The sequence below is a fragment of the Rousettus aegyptiacus genome, unplaced genomic scaffold (genome assembly GCF_014176215.1).
Source record: "Rousettus aegyptiacus isolate mRouAeg1 unplaced genomic scaffold, mRouAeg1.p scaffold_m13_p_14, whole genome shotgun sequence".
NCBI lineage: Eukaryota > Metazoa > Chordata > Mammalia > Chiroptera > Pteropodidae > Rousettus > Rousettus aegyptiacus.
Window position 1 is genome coordinate 39,486,222 of NW_023416289.1, and position 17,435 is coordinate 39,503,656.

General features: G+C 57.0%; 1 protein-coding gene across 1 annotated transcript in view; it reads left to right on the plus strand.

The window, feature by feature from the left end:
* The window catches only part of ACTN4 (actinin alpha 4), a 66,886-nt gene that overhangs the window by 47,265 nt on the left and 2,186 nt on the right, over positions 1–17,435 (plus strand). The window contains exons 7-19 of the mRNA XM_016165242.2: positions 438–519; positions 1,208–1,293; positions 5,469–5,561; positions 7,001–7,231; positions 7,770–7,917; positions 10,982–11,132; positions 13,361–13,469; positions 13,614–13,754; positions 13,828–14,010; positions 14,108–14,242; positions 15,152–15,331; positions 16,054–16,200; positions 17,021–17,101. Coding sequence (XP_016020728.1) covers positions 438–519; positions 1,208–1,293; positions 5,469–5,561; positions 7,001–7,231; positions 7,770–7,917; positions 10,982–11,132; positions 13,361–13,469; positions 13,614–13,754; positions 13,828–14,010; positions 14,108–14,242; positions 15,152–15,331; positions 16,054–16,200; positions 17,021–17,101 — 1,767 coding nt within the window. The remainder of the gene's footprint in view (positions 1–437; positions 520–1,207; positions 1,294–5,468; positions 5,562–7,000; positions 7,232–7,769; positions 7,918–10,981; positions 11,133–13,360; positions 13,470–13,613; positions 13,755–13,827; positions 14,011–14,107; positions 14,243–15,151; positions 15,332–16,053; positions 16,201–17,020; positions 17,102–17,435) is intronic.

Sequence of the window (17,435 nt, forward strand, 5' to 3'; positions counted from 1 at the left end):
AGTGGGAGATAGTGGGAAGGAATGGCTTGGGGAGGTTGGAATGTGGAGACGCCCAGATTTGCTCCCCGCCCGCCTCCGCCTCCCTCCACCCCCAGTGCTATCTCACGTCTGGACCACACTTTCCAGGCTTCAGAACAGGGTGCTTAATCTGGGGTCAGTGGATAGTTGGAAATTGTACGAAAAGAACACACCTGCATTTTTTTCTGGAGAAAGGGCTCCTGGGTTACGTCACCAGGATTTCTAGAGGTGTTCCTTTGGGTTGGAATTGACTTTTTCCAGGTGTCCCTGCTCCCCACAGTAGCACAGGTGGCTGAGAACTGCCTCAAGGACGCTTTCCAGTCCTACTCCTTCCCTGACCCAGGCCAGCCCTGGTGCCCTTCTGCTTCTGCATCCTGCCGCTGACGGAGCTCCCCCTTCCCTTACCTCCCTCCTCCTAGGACGACCCAGTCACCAACCTGAACAATGCCTTCGAAGTGGCTGAGAAATACCTAGATATCCCCAAAATGTTGGATGCAGAGGGTAAGTGCGTCCCTCTTGTTGACTCAGCACTTTGTTTTGTGAGTATGTTGTACAGCAACTTCAGAGAGCTGGCCGAGCCAGCAAGGGTGGCTGAAGGAATCCTGATAAACTGGGGACAGGGCCTGAGCAGGCCGGACATGTTCAGGGATGGAGCTGGGTAAAGGTGGGGGTGCGGTTGAGGAAGACCCCTGCCCAACCCAGTCCCACCCCTCCCTAAATGGGGATCAGTGAGGTGGCCAGGGAGGGCCGACTCCTGCGAATAAGCAAGGTCTCTACCTGCCCTTCCTGCCACAGGCTCTTAGTCCAGAGCCCACCAAAGTGGAGTGTTTTGTTTTTTCCTTTTCCGGTTCGGCTGTTTCCCAGTCATGTACCACCCCCATCCAAGACCTATGCCTCTGGCCTCTGGTGGCCCTTGGGGTTTAACTGTCCAGCAGCCCCTTGAGGCCATTCTCAGAGAGAGGAAGTGGCCTCGTTTTAATTCAGTTCCCACAGCCTTGGCCTTCCCAGAGACGATAGGGGAAAGAGGGGCCAAAGGGTGGTGTTAAGCCCCCCAGAGTCACCAGGGGTCACTGAATCAGCTCTCAGGGTCCTCCCGGGATGGCGGTGGCCTTGGGAGCCTTTGGATCATAGCGAGTTCCCCCCCCCCCACCCCAACTTGGGCAGTTTAACCCTTGTCGTTCACTTGCAGACATCGTGAACACGGCCCGGCCCGACGAGAAGGCCATAATGACCTATGTGTCCAGCTTCTACCATGCCTTTTCGGGAGCGCAGAAGGTACCGGGCAGGGCCAGGCAGGCCCATCTTGCCGCCACTGCCCAATGCCACCGCTGCCTCTCGCCTCCCATGCTCAACTCATTTCTCTTGCAGACGGCAGTGGCCTCTCTCTGACTGGAAGCCACCCTTCTCCTAACTCTTTGGCAATGCTGCCCATTCAGTCTTCCCTCACACCGTCTATTGAGTGCTCGGTCTGTGCCGGGCTCTGTTCTAGGCGCTGAGTACATAGCAGTGACCAAGTCAGGCAAGGTTCCCACTCTCGTGGAGATTACATTCTAGTGGGTGAGGCAGACCATGGCCTGTCTACAGATCAGGTCATGTGGTGATGAGCACAGTAGAGAATATGGGACAAGATAGTGGGATAGAGATGCCTCAGGGCTGCTTTAGCGGGGCTGTCAGGAAGCTTCTGAAAGACGATGTGAGCAGGTTTTTGGAGTGATAAACAGGAGCTGTCATGTGAAAAGCTGTAGAAGAGCATTCCAAGCAGCGGTTAGAGCAAGTACAAAGGCCCTGAGGCAGAAATGAGCTTGGCTTATTAAAGGAATGGCTGGAGCCGAGTGGGTAAGAAGAGGAGAGTTAAAAAACAAGGTTGGAGAAGGAGATAGGGCCAGGCCATGAGGACCACTAAGGTCTGGGATCCAGGTTTATTCTAGGGCCATAGGAGACCATTAGACGATTTATGCTAAGGACATAGGTGGTTGTGCAAGATGTGATCTTACTCACATTTTCAGAAAGATCAATTAGGGTTTGACCCCTCCAGCCCCAAACCAAGCTTCCTTTGTAGAGCCGATGCCTAGTGTTACAAACCCAGGCCTGGTTAGGAGAGAAATCCACCTATTCAGATCCCTTTCCCCTTTTCAAAAACTCAGCAAGATGGGCCTGCACTGCTAGAACCAGGGTTTGGCTTCCAGTCCAGAGCAAGCGCTATTTCTCCCGCATGAGCCTAGGGCCTGGCCCCGGCCGCCCTCCCTGCATCTTTCACTCTCTCTTGCTTCTCTCTCTCTCTCTTTCTCCCTCTGCGCAGATATTGTAGGCACTCTGAGGCCAGATGAGAAAGCCATCATGACTTACGTGTCCTGCTTCTACCACGCTTTCTCGGGGGCTCAAAAGGTGAGCTGGGCAGGAGCACCCCTGCTGCTGAGGCCTGCCCTTGCCATCCTCCTCATGTCCCCAGCGCCCATCTTTGTTTGGGATCCAGGCCAGACCAAGGGCCACTGCAGGATGAGGACTGGCCCAGTCAGGCAGGTTTCCTGTGACCATGGGCTTCAGTGCCACCACTGAGCCAGTGCTGGTCCAATGCTGACACACCACAGATGTTCCCTCTGTGAATACAGCTCGCCCTGTGAGGTGGGTGATGGCACCCCAGTTTCTCAGGGCAGTCGAGTCCCAGCATCACAGCTGAGCAGCAGAGCTGCAGCTTGGGCCTGTGCTCGATCACTCCGCTGCCCCGCCCCTCTCTTCCTGTGGTCCTTGCTGGACCACTTGCATGCTGCATGGGTTCTTCTAGCCCTCTCTGCAGCCTCTGCCCCTCCCAAATGGTCCAGGAAAGTACCGGCCTGAGCAGGTTAGACTTCTCAGCTTGTTTTTTGCTGACCCAGCAACCTTGCTGATGCAGGCAGAGCAGTCAGAAGTGTGTTCCCGGTGGCGGCTCTCCCTGAGCCTGGCCGGCCTCACACTGCCCCTGCTGTGCCCCTGCTGACCCTCTGCTTCCATGGGAGGACACCCAGCTACCTCTGAGGAGAGAGGCCTGCACAGAGGCCTCAGCACCTTTGTCCCCACTGCTTGCTTCCTGGTCTCTGGTCTTGGGCAGCAGGGCAGCCCTCGCGACCTAAGTTTTTGTCACCAGTTACCAAGTGGTTAGGGAGAACAAACTAACTAGGTACTCCTCTAAGTACTTCAAGCTCAGGCCCTTAGTCCCTTAGTCCCTCACACACTCCTTACAGGGTGGGGTGGGTGCCATTAGCCAGTTTAAAAGAGGAGGACGTTGAGGTTCAGGGTGATAGGACCCACCCTGAGAGTAATAGGACAGGGGCTGTTCCTGTTGCCTCTGCGGGATACCTTCTTCAGAGCCCCAGGTCAGCAGGTTCCTCTCTGCGGGCAGTGTGCCCTGCCCTGACACCACTTAGTGGTGTGACTTTGGATGAGTCACTTCACTTCAGTTTTCCCATTTCTCAAGTGGGGTTTATACTGGACCCATCTCACAGGATTGTTCTGAGGAAATGAGCTCATGCAGGTCCATGCCTGCCCCTGTCAGGGCTCCACGTGGTCAGGTAGTCGGAGCAGCCTTGCCCCTGCCCGCCCTGATTCTTCACAGCCCAGGCCGGAGCCCTGTTTCATAGCGTCCCACCACCTTCCTAGAATGCCGTTGGAGCTTGTGTTTGGAGTGTTTGCTGGAGGGCACAGGCAGGGAGAGTGGGTGGGGGTGAGCAGAGACGGAAGATTCCTATCCACAGACCCCTACTGACAGCACACGTGTGGGCCCCGTACCAGCCTCCCTCCCTTCCACATTGCCCTTGCAAGAGTGCTTACTTTCCTGCCCACCTATGCTCCTGTGCTTATTGCTGAGCTCCATGTGGTGGGGGACAGGAGGCCTGGAGGGATCTGTGAGAGCGGAAGGCCCAGGTCAGAGCATTTGCGGGATTTGAGGTGGCCAGAGCCCTCTTGGGAGGAAATGAAGGCGAGGCCCCTGGGCAGTGCAAGGTCCATGCTTCGCAAGCTCCAGTCTGGCCTCTCCCAGCCTGTATCCGCTGCTTAGGCAAGCCTTAGCGTGTTCTTATTACTGCTGCTGTTTTTCCCCCAGAGACTCAAGCCCGTCTCTTAAAAGGGTGCTCCCTGGGGTGTGTTTCCTTCTGTAAAAGCAAGGTGAACCCCAGGCCTGGCACAAGTATGCCTATTCTCATCTAATAGTCTCTAGTCACTGAAGCATTTATTCCTTGTTCACTCATTCATTCATCAACCCCTAGTGCCTAAAACACACCGAGTCCTGAGCTGGGTGCCAAGAATTTATCAGTGAAATAAAACCTCTGCCCGGCAGCCGGTAGCTTCGTGAGTCTGCATAGCAGAGTGGGTTTCAGCCAGGGATACCATTGTCTCTTTCAAGTTAGGAGGCAGGACTAACCTCCACAGCTTCCCCTCAAGCTGCAACCTTGGGTCTGCTTCCTGTACTCCCTTGGGGCCTAGTGTTCACTGTCCAAGGCCCTCAAAGGAATAGTGCCGGGGCCATTGGTGTGTGTCCTACAGCATGATGCAGGGTGTGTGTCTGTGTGTGCGTGTGCGTGTGCGTGTACGCCAACTTTGGCTGGTCCCCCACTCACCGCCCCCCGCTGCCTGTCCCAGAAGCAGTGTGGATGGGAGAGGCAGGGCGTCAGTGCCTGCAGCTACCTGGGTCTGGAGCCATCCCCAAGCCTCTCTTTTCCTTCCCCACCACTCTGTAGACCCTCCTCACTATTTCTGTTCCTGTTCTGTTGCCGTTTCAACTCTTCTCTTGGACCCTTTCTGTGATTCCTGAAAGGTACCTGGTCTTTCCTCTCTCTGTGTGGCACCCCTCTCCCTCCTTCACTCTGCACATTCCTCCCCAGCAGGACAGGGCAGGACACTGTCCTCTAGTTTGGGGCAGAGACTAGTCCCTGTCTCCCATGGGCCCTGCTCTTTGAAGCCCTTGCCTCGTCCTGCCCAGTGAGCGGTCAAGCCCCTCTACAGGGAAGAATAGGAGGTGTCTCAGCTTGCTCCGCCTATGCCCCAACCACTAGGCTTCTCTGGGGACACCAGCATTTCCTCCCTCTGCCCTCCCTGCAACCTACCTCACCACCCAGGGCTTGGCCCGCTGGAGGACCCCACCCAACCCTCCTCTTGGGCCACTAGTGAGTCTGTTAATTCATCTTCTTCACCGTGGGAGGGCTCCCCAACCCCACCTCAGCACCTCCAGGGGCCAGGCCAAGATAGCTTGGGGCCTGGCTATCTGGGCGGGGGCCTGAGCCGTGAGCCGTGGGGACATGGCAAGGGCTGTCGGAACACAGGCACTCAGGGCACCATCTCACTGGAGCTGCGCTTCCTCTCCATACCTCCTCGGGGACTTCTTTGTGGGCCAAGGATGAGCCAGCTTTCACGGGACATGCCTGTCAGGAGGGAGGGTCACTGGCCCCCAGGCAGCCCTGACTGTACTTTCCCCGCCCCAGGCTGAGACTGCAGCCAACCGGATCTGCAAGGTGCTGGCTGTCAATCAGGAGAACGAACACCTGATGGAAGATTATGAGAGGCTGGCCAGTGATGTAAGTGTGTCACTCACCCCCAGCCCCGGTGACCCCGTTGGGACAGAAAGCTCTGGTCACCTTTGTTACCCTTGGCCAAAGGTCTGGGAGGAAAGAGGGAGAGCAGATATGGTAGTGAGACTTTCTAGAAAAGGTGGTAAGATTACAGACTCTGGAGTTTGTCCAAGCCAGTATATGACCTTTTGGGTTAGTTTCACAAGGCTAAGGGTCAAACTGGTGTGTCACCATGCTAGCTGGCTTCTGGGGTCTGCCCTCTCCACAGTAGCCCTGTGAGGTGGGAGTACATGTCACCCCCATTTCCAGGTAAGGAAACTGAGGTCCAGGTAAGGTCAGGTGTAGGTCCACTTTCCCACAGCTGGTAGGGCAGAGAGTGGGACTCAAACCCAGGCACCCCCGCCCCAGAGCCTGGCTCGGAATGCCGGCTGGGAGTGTGGGAGTTCAGCATATCACAGCTCTTCTGGATTCTCTCTCTCAAAAGTTTTCATACTAAAAAAATAAAACATTTAAGTTCCCAAAAGGTAGTGATTCAACTGCTCTTCCAGGCGGTGGTTCCCAGACTCTGAGATTTCATGGACCAGGAAAGCTTGGAAAAGTCTTTAGCAGCCAACTTAACAGTGACCAGCTTTTTATTTTGCCAAGTTAAGGGGGTATTTGAAAAAGAAAAGGCTGCCATTTATTACCACCACCATCATTTCTAACACCAAGAAAAGGTTAAACATTTATATATCTTCGAATCCTAGCCCTTTCCAAGAAAGGGCAGTTGGCACCATTTATCAAGATGGAGACACACAAAGATACCCTTGTCCTTGGCTTTCTCATTTTACCAGAGGTAGTTGCTCGAATCACTTCTCTGAGTATTTCTGCTGCACAGTAACTAATTTTCCTGGGATTGTCCTAGAATGTTCACTTTGTTTGTACCTTGTCCTCACCCCATCAGAGACATGAGTGGCTCATAAAAACTCGTCACCTTTGCCAGACTGACTTTCTAGTTTTTAAGGTCCCAGGCCCTGAGCGTGGCGCTGGCTACCCCGCCCCCTAGTGAGCCAGACACTGACAGTGAACATGGAAGCAGTGAGACTCTCAGGTAGTGCTCAGCTCAGTAGCGATGGTGTTAGTGGGGCCACGTGGTGGGGTGTGGTAGGGGAGACCCCCTGAGGAGGTCCCCTGCTTGCATCTGAGGAAAAGGAAGACCGAGAACAAAGGCACGAACAGGAAGTAACCAAAGAACAGCACAATGGTTCTAAGGGGCACACGTTCCCAGAATTCCCTGCTGTGGAATCTCAATAGGAATCATGGAGAAGTTGGGCTGGGGAGCAGGGGTGATCCCCAGTATGGGACCCTCAAAGATCCAAATCCCGTGTGCACATGAACTGGGGGTTGCCGTGTTGGCACTCTGAGGGCCCCCTGCAAAGGCTACATGGTTTTTCGTGGGCCTGCAGCTCCTAGAGTGGATCCGGCGCACCATTCCCTGGCTGGAAGATCGCGTGCCCCAAAAGACCATTCAAGAGATGCAACAGAAGCTGGAGGACTTCCGTGACTACCGGCGCGTCCATAAGCCTCCCAAGGTGCAGGAGAAATGCCAGCTGGAGATCAACTTCAACACGCTGCAGACCAAGCTTCGCCTCAGCAACCGGCCCGCCTTCATGCCCTCTGAGGGCAGGATGGTCTCGGTGAGGACCGGGCTCTGGGGCCAAAGGGGTCAGGGCCTAGGAGGCGCAGCCTAGCTTCTGAGCCCAGCCTGCCCCCTATGGGGCTGCAGAGTCTCCAGACTTCCCCTAGACTTATTATTGGCCAGCATAGTCTTTCTTAACTAAAATGCACAGCCTTTGGGGTGCAGAGGTTGGGCAGGGATACAGTTGACACTTTACCACCATCCCCTTATCATTCCCTAGAGTTTCATACCCATCCTCAAACCACAGATAGTTTGTGTGGAATTATTTGAATTTGGAACCCCAGATAGCCATGGCTCTCAGGGAGGGAAAATATGCCCTATCCGCACATTTATTCTTTCATGTAATTCAAAGAACTTATTTTCACCTGCTGCTACGTGCTGGGCCCTGTCTGGGCACAAGGTTATAGCAAAGCAGCAGGTAGATGTGATCCAGCCCATTTCTGCTGCATTCCCGTCAGTGTTCCTCAGGGAGGCATCGTCACACTGGGTATCCTGGCCCCTGTGATAGCCCTGCACTCACCTCCCTCCCTCCGCAGGACATCAACAACTGCTGGCAGCACCTGGAGCAGGCCGAGAAGGGCTACGAGGAGTGGCTGCTGAATGAGATTCGTAGGCTGGAACGGCTCGACCACCTGGCAGAGAAGTTTCGGCAGAAGGCCTCCATCCATGAGGCCTGGACCGATGGTATGTCCTCTCAGCTGTCTTGCTCCCTTCCTGTCCCTCAGAAGCGCGCGCGCGCGCGCACACACACACACACACACACACACCACAAGACTTCCCCTTTCCTGCTGCTCGGGGGCATGCATGTCAGAAATGCTGCTTTAGGTTCATCCAGCCCCAGGCAGCAAGAAGCAGTTTGAGGCCTGGTCCTCCCATTGCCTCTGCTCTGGCCTCAGTGATTACTTACAAGGGGTCCCTTCCTGAGTCAGCAGAGACTGGCTATCCAGGAATGCAGCTGAGCCCCATCCAGGTCTATCAGGAAGTGACCCCTGTCCCCATCTGCAGTGCCATGTCTTCCATGCCAGGGGGAGGTGGGGGTGGGCTCTCCCACCCCGCAGCCTGCATGCTGACTGTCTGCCTTCCCCCTCCCATACGCTCTGTGACCAGGAGCCTCACCCTGAGGAACCCCGCTGCTGGGTGTGTCTGGACTCCCCGGCACAGTTCTGAAAGACGAGGTCCAGAGCCTCCTTCTGAGGGGCCTGGCCCCCTGCGGGATGGCTTCTCCCAGAAGGGCAACGGTGCCTCCTGCGTCTCGGCAGCCCTGTAGCTGCCTGTTCCCTTGGCTTAGGATGCGGAATCCCATCACGTCCCTGGCCCTGGGTCAGGACCCACAGCATGGGTGGGATTGCAGATACCAGGGGCCCGAAAGCCTCAGGAAATGGCCAGTGCCTGGGAAAGCCGAGCCACCTTATAGGCCTTTCGCCACCCCCTCACCCCCCCAACACACATACTTCCTTCCCAACTCTGTCTCTACCCTCCTGCCACCACTCTGCCCAGCTGATTTGCTCAGGGTGATTTTTATCCCTCCCACCCCCACATTTCACCGTGAGATCCTCACTCAGCCTCTGGGGGATTCTCCAGTGCCCCCCTGCCAGCTGTTTGTCAGGCCACCCCACCACTGGCCAGATGCTGAGACCTACCCAGATGCCGCACCCCGACTAGCATGGGAACACACAGCTCTGCATGAACTGTAGACCTAGGCCCATGTCACCACGTCTCTGGCTGCAGCCCCATCAGTGCCCTCCTCACATTGGCTCAGGCCAGCTGTTTGCAGCAGCAGCTGCCAGATCCAGGGCCTCTAACGCCTCCTCTGCCGGGATTAGAATGCGGGGTGGGGGAGAAGCCAGGAGGTGAGGCGAGGATGCCTTGCAGAAATGGTGCCCATGGCCTCACTCCCCACCAGGAGGAGGCAGTGCTGGCATTTACTTCATTTGTTCCTTCCACAAACACCTTGAACTTCTTTCATGTACACAGACAGTATTTTCCCAAGTGGGTAAGGTCCCTACCCAGGGACCTTACCAGGCCATCAGAGTTTGGCGTTTCTCGTATCGGAGGGCCCCTGTGCACTTCAGTAGATTCATAGCACCTGTGTCCTGCGCTTTGACTAAACCTTTCCCTATCACTGTCACGGCTCCACGGGCTCTGGGCATCACTCTCTGCATTTTCCTCTGGGGTCTCCCGGCCTGTGTTATTAGCATTCCCGTCATTTGCCTGCAGCTCTTGGAAGCCCTGGGAAGGTGGTCTTCTGGGGCCTGAGGGTGGGGTGTGATGGCCCCCTGGAATTCCTTCCCTGGGAATGACTGGGGTTGGCCTTAATGTGAAGGTGTTTAGAAGGTGGCCCGACCCCGCTCCAGGGTGGCCTCCACAGGTCCCTGCCCCACCCATGGCTCACCTGGCCTCCTCCACTAGGGGCTTTGGCATCTGGCTCTGCTTCTGAGTCAGCGCAGAGCCCCCAGGCAAGCCTGCTCACTCATTCAGAAGACCTGAATGAGTAAAACCAATGCAAAACAGGTAGACAGACCAGCCTCCTGGCTTCTTACCATCCCCCACGGCCTTCAGGGCTGCGGGTCCATGTGGATGCTTCTCAGATGGTCTTAGGTCATCTGGGAAAAAAATGGAAAGGAGCCTTGCACTACTTCTGTGGCTGCCCCGAGGCCCGCATCCAGGGTGCCCGTGGCATCCTCCTCTCAGCACCCCTTGCGGGCCGCTGCCTAGGCAGAAGAGTGGTGACATGCTATTTTGGGTTCCCGCCCTTGGGAGGAGGGAATTGCAAGCTTGCCTTTGTGGCTAAGCCTCCTACCCCAGGGCCAGGGGGGCAGGGCCAGCCGAGTCAGTCTCCCAAGCCGCTGTCTCCTGCCTGCCAGTGCCCAGCCCTGTCCTTGGGGTGACTGGCTCTGTGCCCACCCTTCTCAAACAGCACCTCACAGAGACTGTAGACTACATGCTAGTGCTGGCCCCATTTCACAGATGAGGGAACAGGCCAGGAGAGACTGCGCCATCCCACTGCAATGGGAGGGCAGCTGTTGCTTTGACCACAAGCCTGGGGGGTGGAAGGAGTCTCTGAGCTGCCATTCCAAGGGCAGGCCGAGGTGGCTTTACTTGAAGTAGCACTCCTTCCCAGGCTGGCTTTTTTCCTCATTTCTGCAATACCTTACTATGCTTACAGGGCTGCCTTGAGCTTCTGGCCTGGGGCATGTAATTAGCCAGGCTCCAGAACTAATGACAGTGTTGCTCCCTTTCCGCCTGCCTCACTGCCAGCGGGAAGCCCTTGGGACGGTGCAGGGCCAGCAGATGTTTATTGGACCACCACCCCAAACACCAGGGGGCAGCAGAGGGTGGGGCCCCAGAAGAACCTGACTGGAACACTTCTGTTTTTCCTACCCGAGCCCAGCAGGTAGGGGAAACAGCCACTTCTCCAGATCAGGGCTCTTCGCACATGGTGTCTGTCCACGATCCAGCTCTCGTGGTCTCCTACCACTAAAGGACCCTGATTTTAGAGCACAGTTTGAATTGGAATATTTAGCTCATGCCCACCAACACCACAGTGTCTTCCAGCTCCGTCCAGGACTTGGTTGGGCTCAGAGATCCCTGGAAAGTGCTAGGGAAAATGTTCCAGAAGTGGCACCATTCTCTGCTAGGCAGGATGTGGGATCTGCCCCATTCCCCTCCTGATGGTTGGATAGGCCTGTGGTGGACTCCTGCTGTGCTGTGTTCTCTGAGTGCCTCCTGCCCACTGCCCTGCCCCCAGGGAAGGAAGCCATGCTGAAGCACCGGGACTACGAGACGGCCACCCTGTCAGACATCAAAGCCCTCATCCGAAAGCACGAGGCCTTCGAGAGCGACCTGGCCGCACATCAGGACCGCGTGGAGCAGATCGCAGCTATTGCGCAGGAGCTCAAGTAAGTGTGGGTTCGCGGTGTCTCGTCACCTGCTTCCCCCCAGAGCAGTAAGGGGCAGCACCCAAGGCCTGGCTGCCCCTGGACTCCACCTCCTTGCTGGATAGGGCAGGCAGCTGGCCTGCACCCCCACCCCCCACGAACTGTACTGCAGGGTGCACAGAGAGCCCATTGTTCACAGCCCTTCCCTACACTGCTCAGAATACACTATTGTAAGAGCTTCCAGCCAGCCGTGTTCTTTGCCCTCCCTTCCCTGCCCAAGTCAGATAAACTTGTGCACACAGTTAGTACACTGAACCTCCAGAGTCAGTGAATGGGGCCCTTATTCTACCAGGCGACGGCCAGCAGCAGGGAGGATCCAGGGAGTGGGAGGCCCAGGCTGTTACTTCATGGAAAATCCACAGGTCCTGGAGGAGTGGCAGGTCTCCCAAAGTAGCCATCTGCTCAAAAATGGGATCCTCAGCTAGTACTGCTCTTTCCACAGACACCCCAACCCCACCACAGCCATCCCCAGAGTTCTGCTTATGCCTGCAGGGGTTCCCGGCATGTTCCTAGTAGAGCCTCGTGCCCCATTCCAGGGAGGGCCAGTTTCCTCCCTGACTCCCTCCCTGTACGTTGCCCAGTCGCTTGGGCTAGGGGGTCGCCATGTGCTCACCCAGAGGCAGAAGTACCATGAAGCCTTCACAGTACTGGGAACACTGCAACCCTGTTGGAGGTGCCCCTTCGTGTCCTACAGCCTCTCTTAGGACGTAGCCCCTGCACTTGGCATCCCCAGGACAAGGTGACAGGCGCAGATATCTGCAGAGGTTGTGGGGGTGGTACATGGGGAGGTTCCGCAGTTGACAGGCGAGCCCTTGGAAGCTGCTAAGCAACAGACTTTGACCAGACCCTAGGCCAGCCACTTCTCAGGCACTGGAGGACAGCTGAGTGGAACCCATCACCCGAAGCCAGGGAGTAGGCGGACCCCGAAGCAGCTTTCTGGACAGTAGCCCTGGAGGAGAGAAAGGGGGCTGTGTAGGGTGCTGTTGCTTCCCCCAAAGATAAGTCAGGACCGAGGGGGCCAGCCAGGACAAGTCTGGAGGGACATCCTGGGTGAGAGTTGTTTAATGACACTGACAAAAACCCACGGAGCACTCAGTGCTCTGCCTGTGCCAGCTCATTTAATCCCCAGCATGGACGCCTGGTAGTGTTAAATGTGGTGTTTGCCCCTCCCCCCCCCCAATACAGAGGGGAAACCGAGGTCCAGAGAAGCCAAGGGCCTTGCCCAAGGTCACATAGGTGGGAGGTGATCAGGACAGAAGTGGAACCCAGGCCAGCTGGCCCTCTGGATCAGCCTTGCTCCCTCTCCCAGTCTTGTCTCCCCCGACCCCTCACCAGGCCCCCAAGCTTTTGGCCTCACACTAACTCCCTAGAGCCCTGCTGCTGAGAGCATCTAAGTATCTGGACCACAGGAGACCAGCCCTGGGGCTGCGGGGGGCGCATGGAGAGGCGGGGAGTGAGTGCGGGCTGGAGCCAGGAGTGTCTGCGGCAGCCTGGTGTTTCCCAAACCTTGGTCATTCGAGTAATACTTATACCCTAATCAGCTCACTGATTTCTTAAATATATTATTAGTTGCTGAGAATGAGATTGCAGGCTAATTTATATATTTTTTTCTTAATACCCATTGAAATACGTACACAATCTTTCATGAGTAGCTGTTGCTACTTCTCACCTACTGGGTGCCAAGGACTGCTCTCAGCACAGGCACCAAGTGACTCGCTCTCTGTGATAACCCTCCACACCTTCACAGGAGAGAACAGGTCTCCATAGTAGGGTGTCCCTTACCCCAGGCTAGAGCCACACAAATACAAAATGATGCCACCAGAATTCAGACCTGGGAGCTCGGCCCCAGGGCCTGTGCTCTAGCTGCGCTTCTGCTAGACTTCTTTCTGGGAAAGGCAGTCCACGTGCAGGCTTGGTGGGGGCCCCCAGTGAGCCTGCTGTAGCAGAGCAAGTCATGAAGTGAGCAGGTAGGAGGAAGCCCCTGCTCTCTGCTGTGTCCTCCCCCACCCCACCTCTCGAATTCCTCCTACCTGGGGGCCATGGGCCAAAGGGGTAATGGATGACTAATAACCTTCAACGTTGATGTCCCCTGGCCCCAGGGCCTGGGACACCTGGGGATAAGTGGGTCTAGGCACACCCTTGACTGCCCCCTGGAACGTCTCACCGCTCTCTACCCTGTCTGCCCACAGTGAGCTGGATTACTATGACTCCCATAATGTCAACACCCGGTGCCAGAAGATTTGCGACCAGTGGGACGCCCTTGGCTCTCTGACTCACAGTCGCAGGGAAGCTTTAGAGGTGAGTAAGGGGCAATATCACCTTGGAATGCAGTGCCCCTTCTGTCCCCGAGGACATTCTCTGATCCCTCAGGGACCCCGGACCATCCACCCGCTCTTGCTCGCTGACTAACCTCCGCCATCTTTCCCTCTCTACCCATGCCAGAAAACAGAGAAGCAGCTGGAGACCATTGACCAGCTGCATCTGGAATATGCCAAGCGAGCAGCCCCCTTCAACAACTGGATGGAGAGTGCCATGGAGGACCTCCAGGACATGTTCATTGTCCACACCATTGAGGAGATCGAGGTCCGCCCCCACCCACCCCTCTCCCAGAGCCTCCTGGGGGCTGGGCTGCCCCTCACCCCTTCTCTTTCCCCAGGGCCTGATCTCTGCCCACGACCAGTTCAAATCAACACTGCCAGATGCCGACAGGGAACGGGAGGCCATCCTGGCCATCCACAAGGAGGCCCAGAGGATCGCCGAGAGCAACCACATCAAACTCTCAGGCAGCAATCCCTACACCACCGTCACCCCCCAGATTATCAACTCCAAGTGGGAGAAGGTGGGCGGTGCCCGTTGGCAGGCTGGGGCGGGACAGAGCCAGGCGCCAGGTGAGGGGACCGCCACCCTGACTGCTCTTGATTGGTCCCCTCCCCCAGGTGCAGCAGCTGGTGCCTAAGCGGGACCACGCCCTCCTGGAGGAACAGAGCAAGCAGCAGTCCAACGAGCACCTCCGCCGCCAGTTCGCCAGCCAGGCCAACATTGTGGGGCCCTGGATCCAGACCAAGATGGAGGTGAGGGCCATTGCCGCAGCCCTGCTGTGCTCAGGGCCAAGCGGGAAGGAGCCCCCAGTGCGCAGGAGGCCTCCAGCCCCTGGGGGAAAGTGGGGCCCAGCTTTCACCGGCCTGGTGAGACTAAGAGGGTGGATAACGTGATATGGGTAGGAACAGCAGCACTACCCAGGGCGCTGCCTGGCTGAGGAGTCAGATTGAGGTGGGTTCCAGTTTAATCTCCACCCAACATGGTCGCAAGCTCAGGCCAAGTTTAACCTTGCACTTCAGTTTTCTTGTCTCTAAAATGGGGGTGAAAGTTATTTCTTTCCCTCAATAAATGCTTCCATGTGTCGTGCGCTACCCGTCATCAGCCCTTATGTGAGCCCTGTGGCATAGCTGTGACCAGGATATTCTGAGCTCGGACCCTCACAGTGTGCTCACAGTGACCCTCATGACCCAGTGACAGAAAGGCTTGTAATGATGCCAGTTGTGACTCTGGCTGCCACTCACCAAGCGCTCACTACATGCCAGCCACATGCTAAAACAGTAGCCTGGGAGGGGTGTAGGCAAGGCGGCCTCGGCTCGGTGCCGGCTACACAGCAAGGCCACTGTGGAAACCATGGCACGAGGGTGTCTGTGCCCATGACCCGCAGGCTCTGGAGTCAGCCGGGTCTGAGTGTCTCTTATTGTGAGAGGCTGCACTCTTGGGCCTTGTTGCCACATCTATAGACAGGGTCTATCACAGCGAGTGGGGGATGCAGTGAGGTTAGGCATGCCCTGAGCTTGGCACAGAAACTCTGCAGTGTGGCTGCTTTTTCACTAGAGGGCAGCACTGGAGGGGACAGTGAGCCACAGACCTAGGAGGGGCACCCCCGGGCAAAGGCTGGGGGTCCACCAGACCCCCACCAGTGCCATCCGCCTTCTGTGCAGGAGATTGGGCGCATCTCCATTGAAATGAACGGGACCTTGGAGGACCAGCTGAGCCACCTGAAGCAGTACGAGCGCAGCATTGTGGACTACAAGCCGAACCTGGACCTGCTCGAGCAGCAGCACCAGCTCATCCAGGAGGCCCTCATCTTCGACAACAAGCACACCAACTACACCATGGAGGTATGCCGCGCCCCGTGCAGCTCTTCCACCTCCTCTTCACTCTGACTGCAAGGCTAGGTCAGCACGTTTACAGCTTTCCCACCACCCTGACAGCACACATCTCAGGACATGCTCCTGGGAAAGCAGGGACGGCGGCACCTGCCCCACGGTGGCCTCAGGATTAGGGACAAGATCCAGGCAGCCTGTGCTAGAGTCTGTGTGCACAGGCGCTCTATAGCCAGGTTGTGTTGTCAGGGCTGGTCACCCTCATGTTGGTAGTTTGATATCATCCGTGTTGACAGTATTTAGAGCACACACACCACAGATGCCACAAAAAAAAAAAACAGGTCCCCCTTCCCCCAAAGCTGGTTAACATTGCCCGGCATACCTCGGCAAAGTTTCCATGTGGATTCTGGCACAAGCATTGGGCCCTGGCCCTCTGCTGCATTCATCACCAGGACATATACTAAGGTGACATGAATCCTACTGCTTGGCAGAGGCAGCAGGTGAGTGCCACACCTGGGTCCCTGTGTGCACTTGAGGTACACGGAAGAGCATGGATCTTGACTGGCAATTGGGAGACAGAGTCAGGGCAAGCCTGACTCCAGGCCACATACACACATGTGTGGGGAGAACTCAGAACCCTCAGCTGTGGTGGTCCCAGCACCCCCCACCCCACCCCACCCACACACACACACATATACACATCCTAGCCCACAGTCACACCCTGGCTCCTTCCCCAGCACATCCGTGTGGGCTGGGAGCAGCTGCTCACCACCATCGCCCGCACCATCAACGAGGTCGAGAACCAGATCCTCACCCGCGATGCCAAGGGCATCAGCCAGGAACAGATGCAGGAGTTCCGGGCATCCTTCAACCACTTTGACAAGGTGAGCCGCTCCCTCTGCCACTTGGAGTCGTCCCTTCCCGCTGTCACCACTGTCACTGTCCCATCTTGCCCCCTTCTGTCTTTGCATCTGTCAGTTCTTCACATCACAGTTGCTGAGTATCAGCTGCTGCTCACAGGGGCTGGCGGGGCCCCAGCCAGGGAAAGGGGTACAGAGGTGACCACCCTAACCAGCAGCATGAGCAGTCTCCCTCGGGGGCGGTCCCAAGTCCTGCCTCTGAGGCTGTGCCGATGAGGCTCTGGGACAGACGAAGCCCCTAGCACACCAGGGTTGGAGACCTGGCCTGTGCATCTGGCCCACACACACAGTGTTCTTAAAATTAAGGTTTGGGCTGGCAGCCCCTTTAAAAGGGTCTGAGTGCCAGAGTGCCCCAGTCCCCATTGACCCTGCTGAGCCTGATGTGTCGGCTTGCCGCCTTCTCGTGGGTAGGAGTGTGCAACCTCAGCCCCGCTCTGTCAAGCAGGGACCCGGATGTCCCAAGCAGGGGGAAGTGAAGTCCCTTTCTCCTGCCCTAAACCTGGGAGGCGGGCGCACCCCTCCCCCAAGCCCTAGTCCTCAGTCTGCACTGCTCAGGTCCCATCCACCTCTGGCACAGAGGTGGTAGAGAAGGCCTCTGACTGCCCCGCAGGCCACCCACGCCCTTACACCTGTCCCAGCTGTCCTTGGCCATCACCTTGTCCACATCACCTCTAACTCTGTGTTCCCCCCAACCCTCCGCATGTGACCCGGGCCCCCCTCCCCACCTCTGTGCCGGCCTGGTCTCCACACTGCCCCTTGCACGCCTGCCTCTGACGCCCGGCAGGACCACGGCGGGGCGCTGGGGCCGGAGGAGTTCAAGGCCTGCCTCATCAGCCTGGGCTACGACGTGGAGAATGACCGGCAGGTACGCGCCCTTGGGCCCAGCGGACCGTGGCATTAACTGCTCTTCTCTCTCTCTCTCTCCTCTGTCTCCCTCGCCATTCCGCCCCTTGCCATTGTATGTGCCATCTCACCGGTTCTCTCACCAACTCCCTACCTGTGTCTCTCTGGACACCTTCCCCCTTACCTGGTCTCTCGGGGCCGCCTCTGTCTCTCCCACTCCTGCCACTGTCCTGTTTCCCTGCTGTGCACATGGGGCGGCCCCTCTTGCCTACTCTGGGCCTGGCCTCCTCTGCTGTCCCTGCGTCCTCGAGCAGAAGCAGACAGGCAGCATGGACTCCGATGACTTCAGGGCTCTG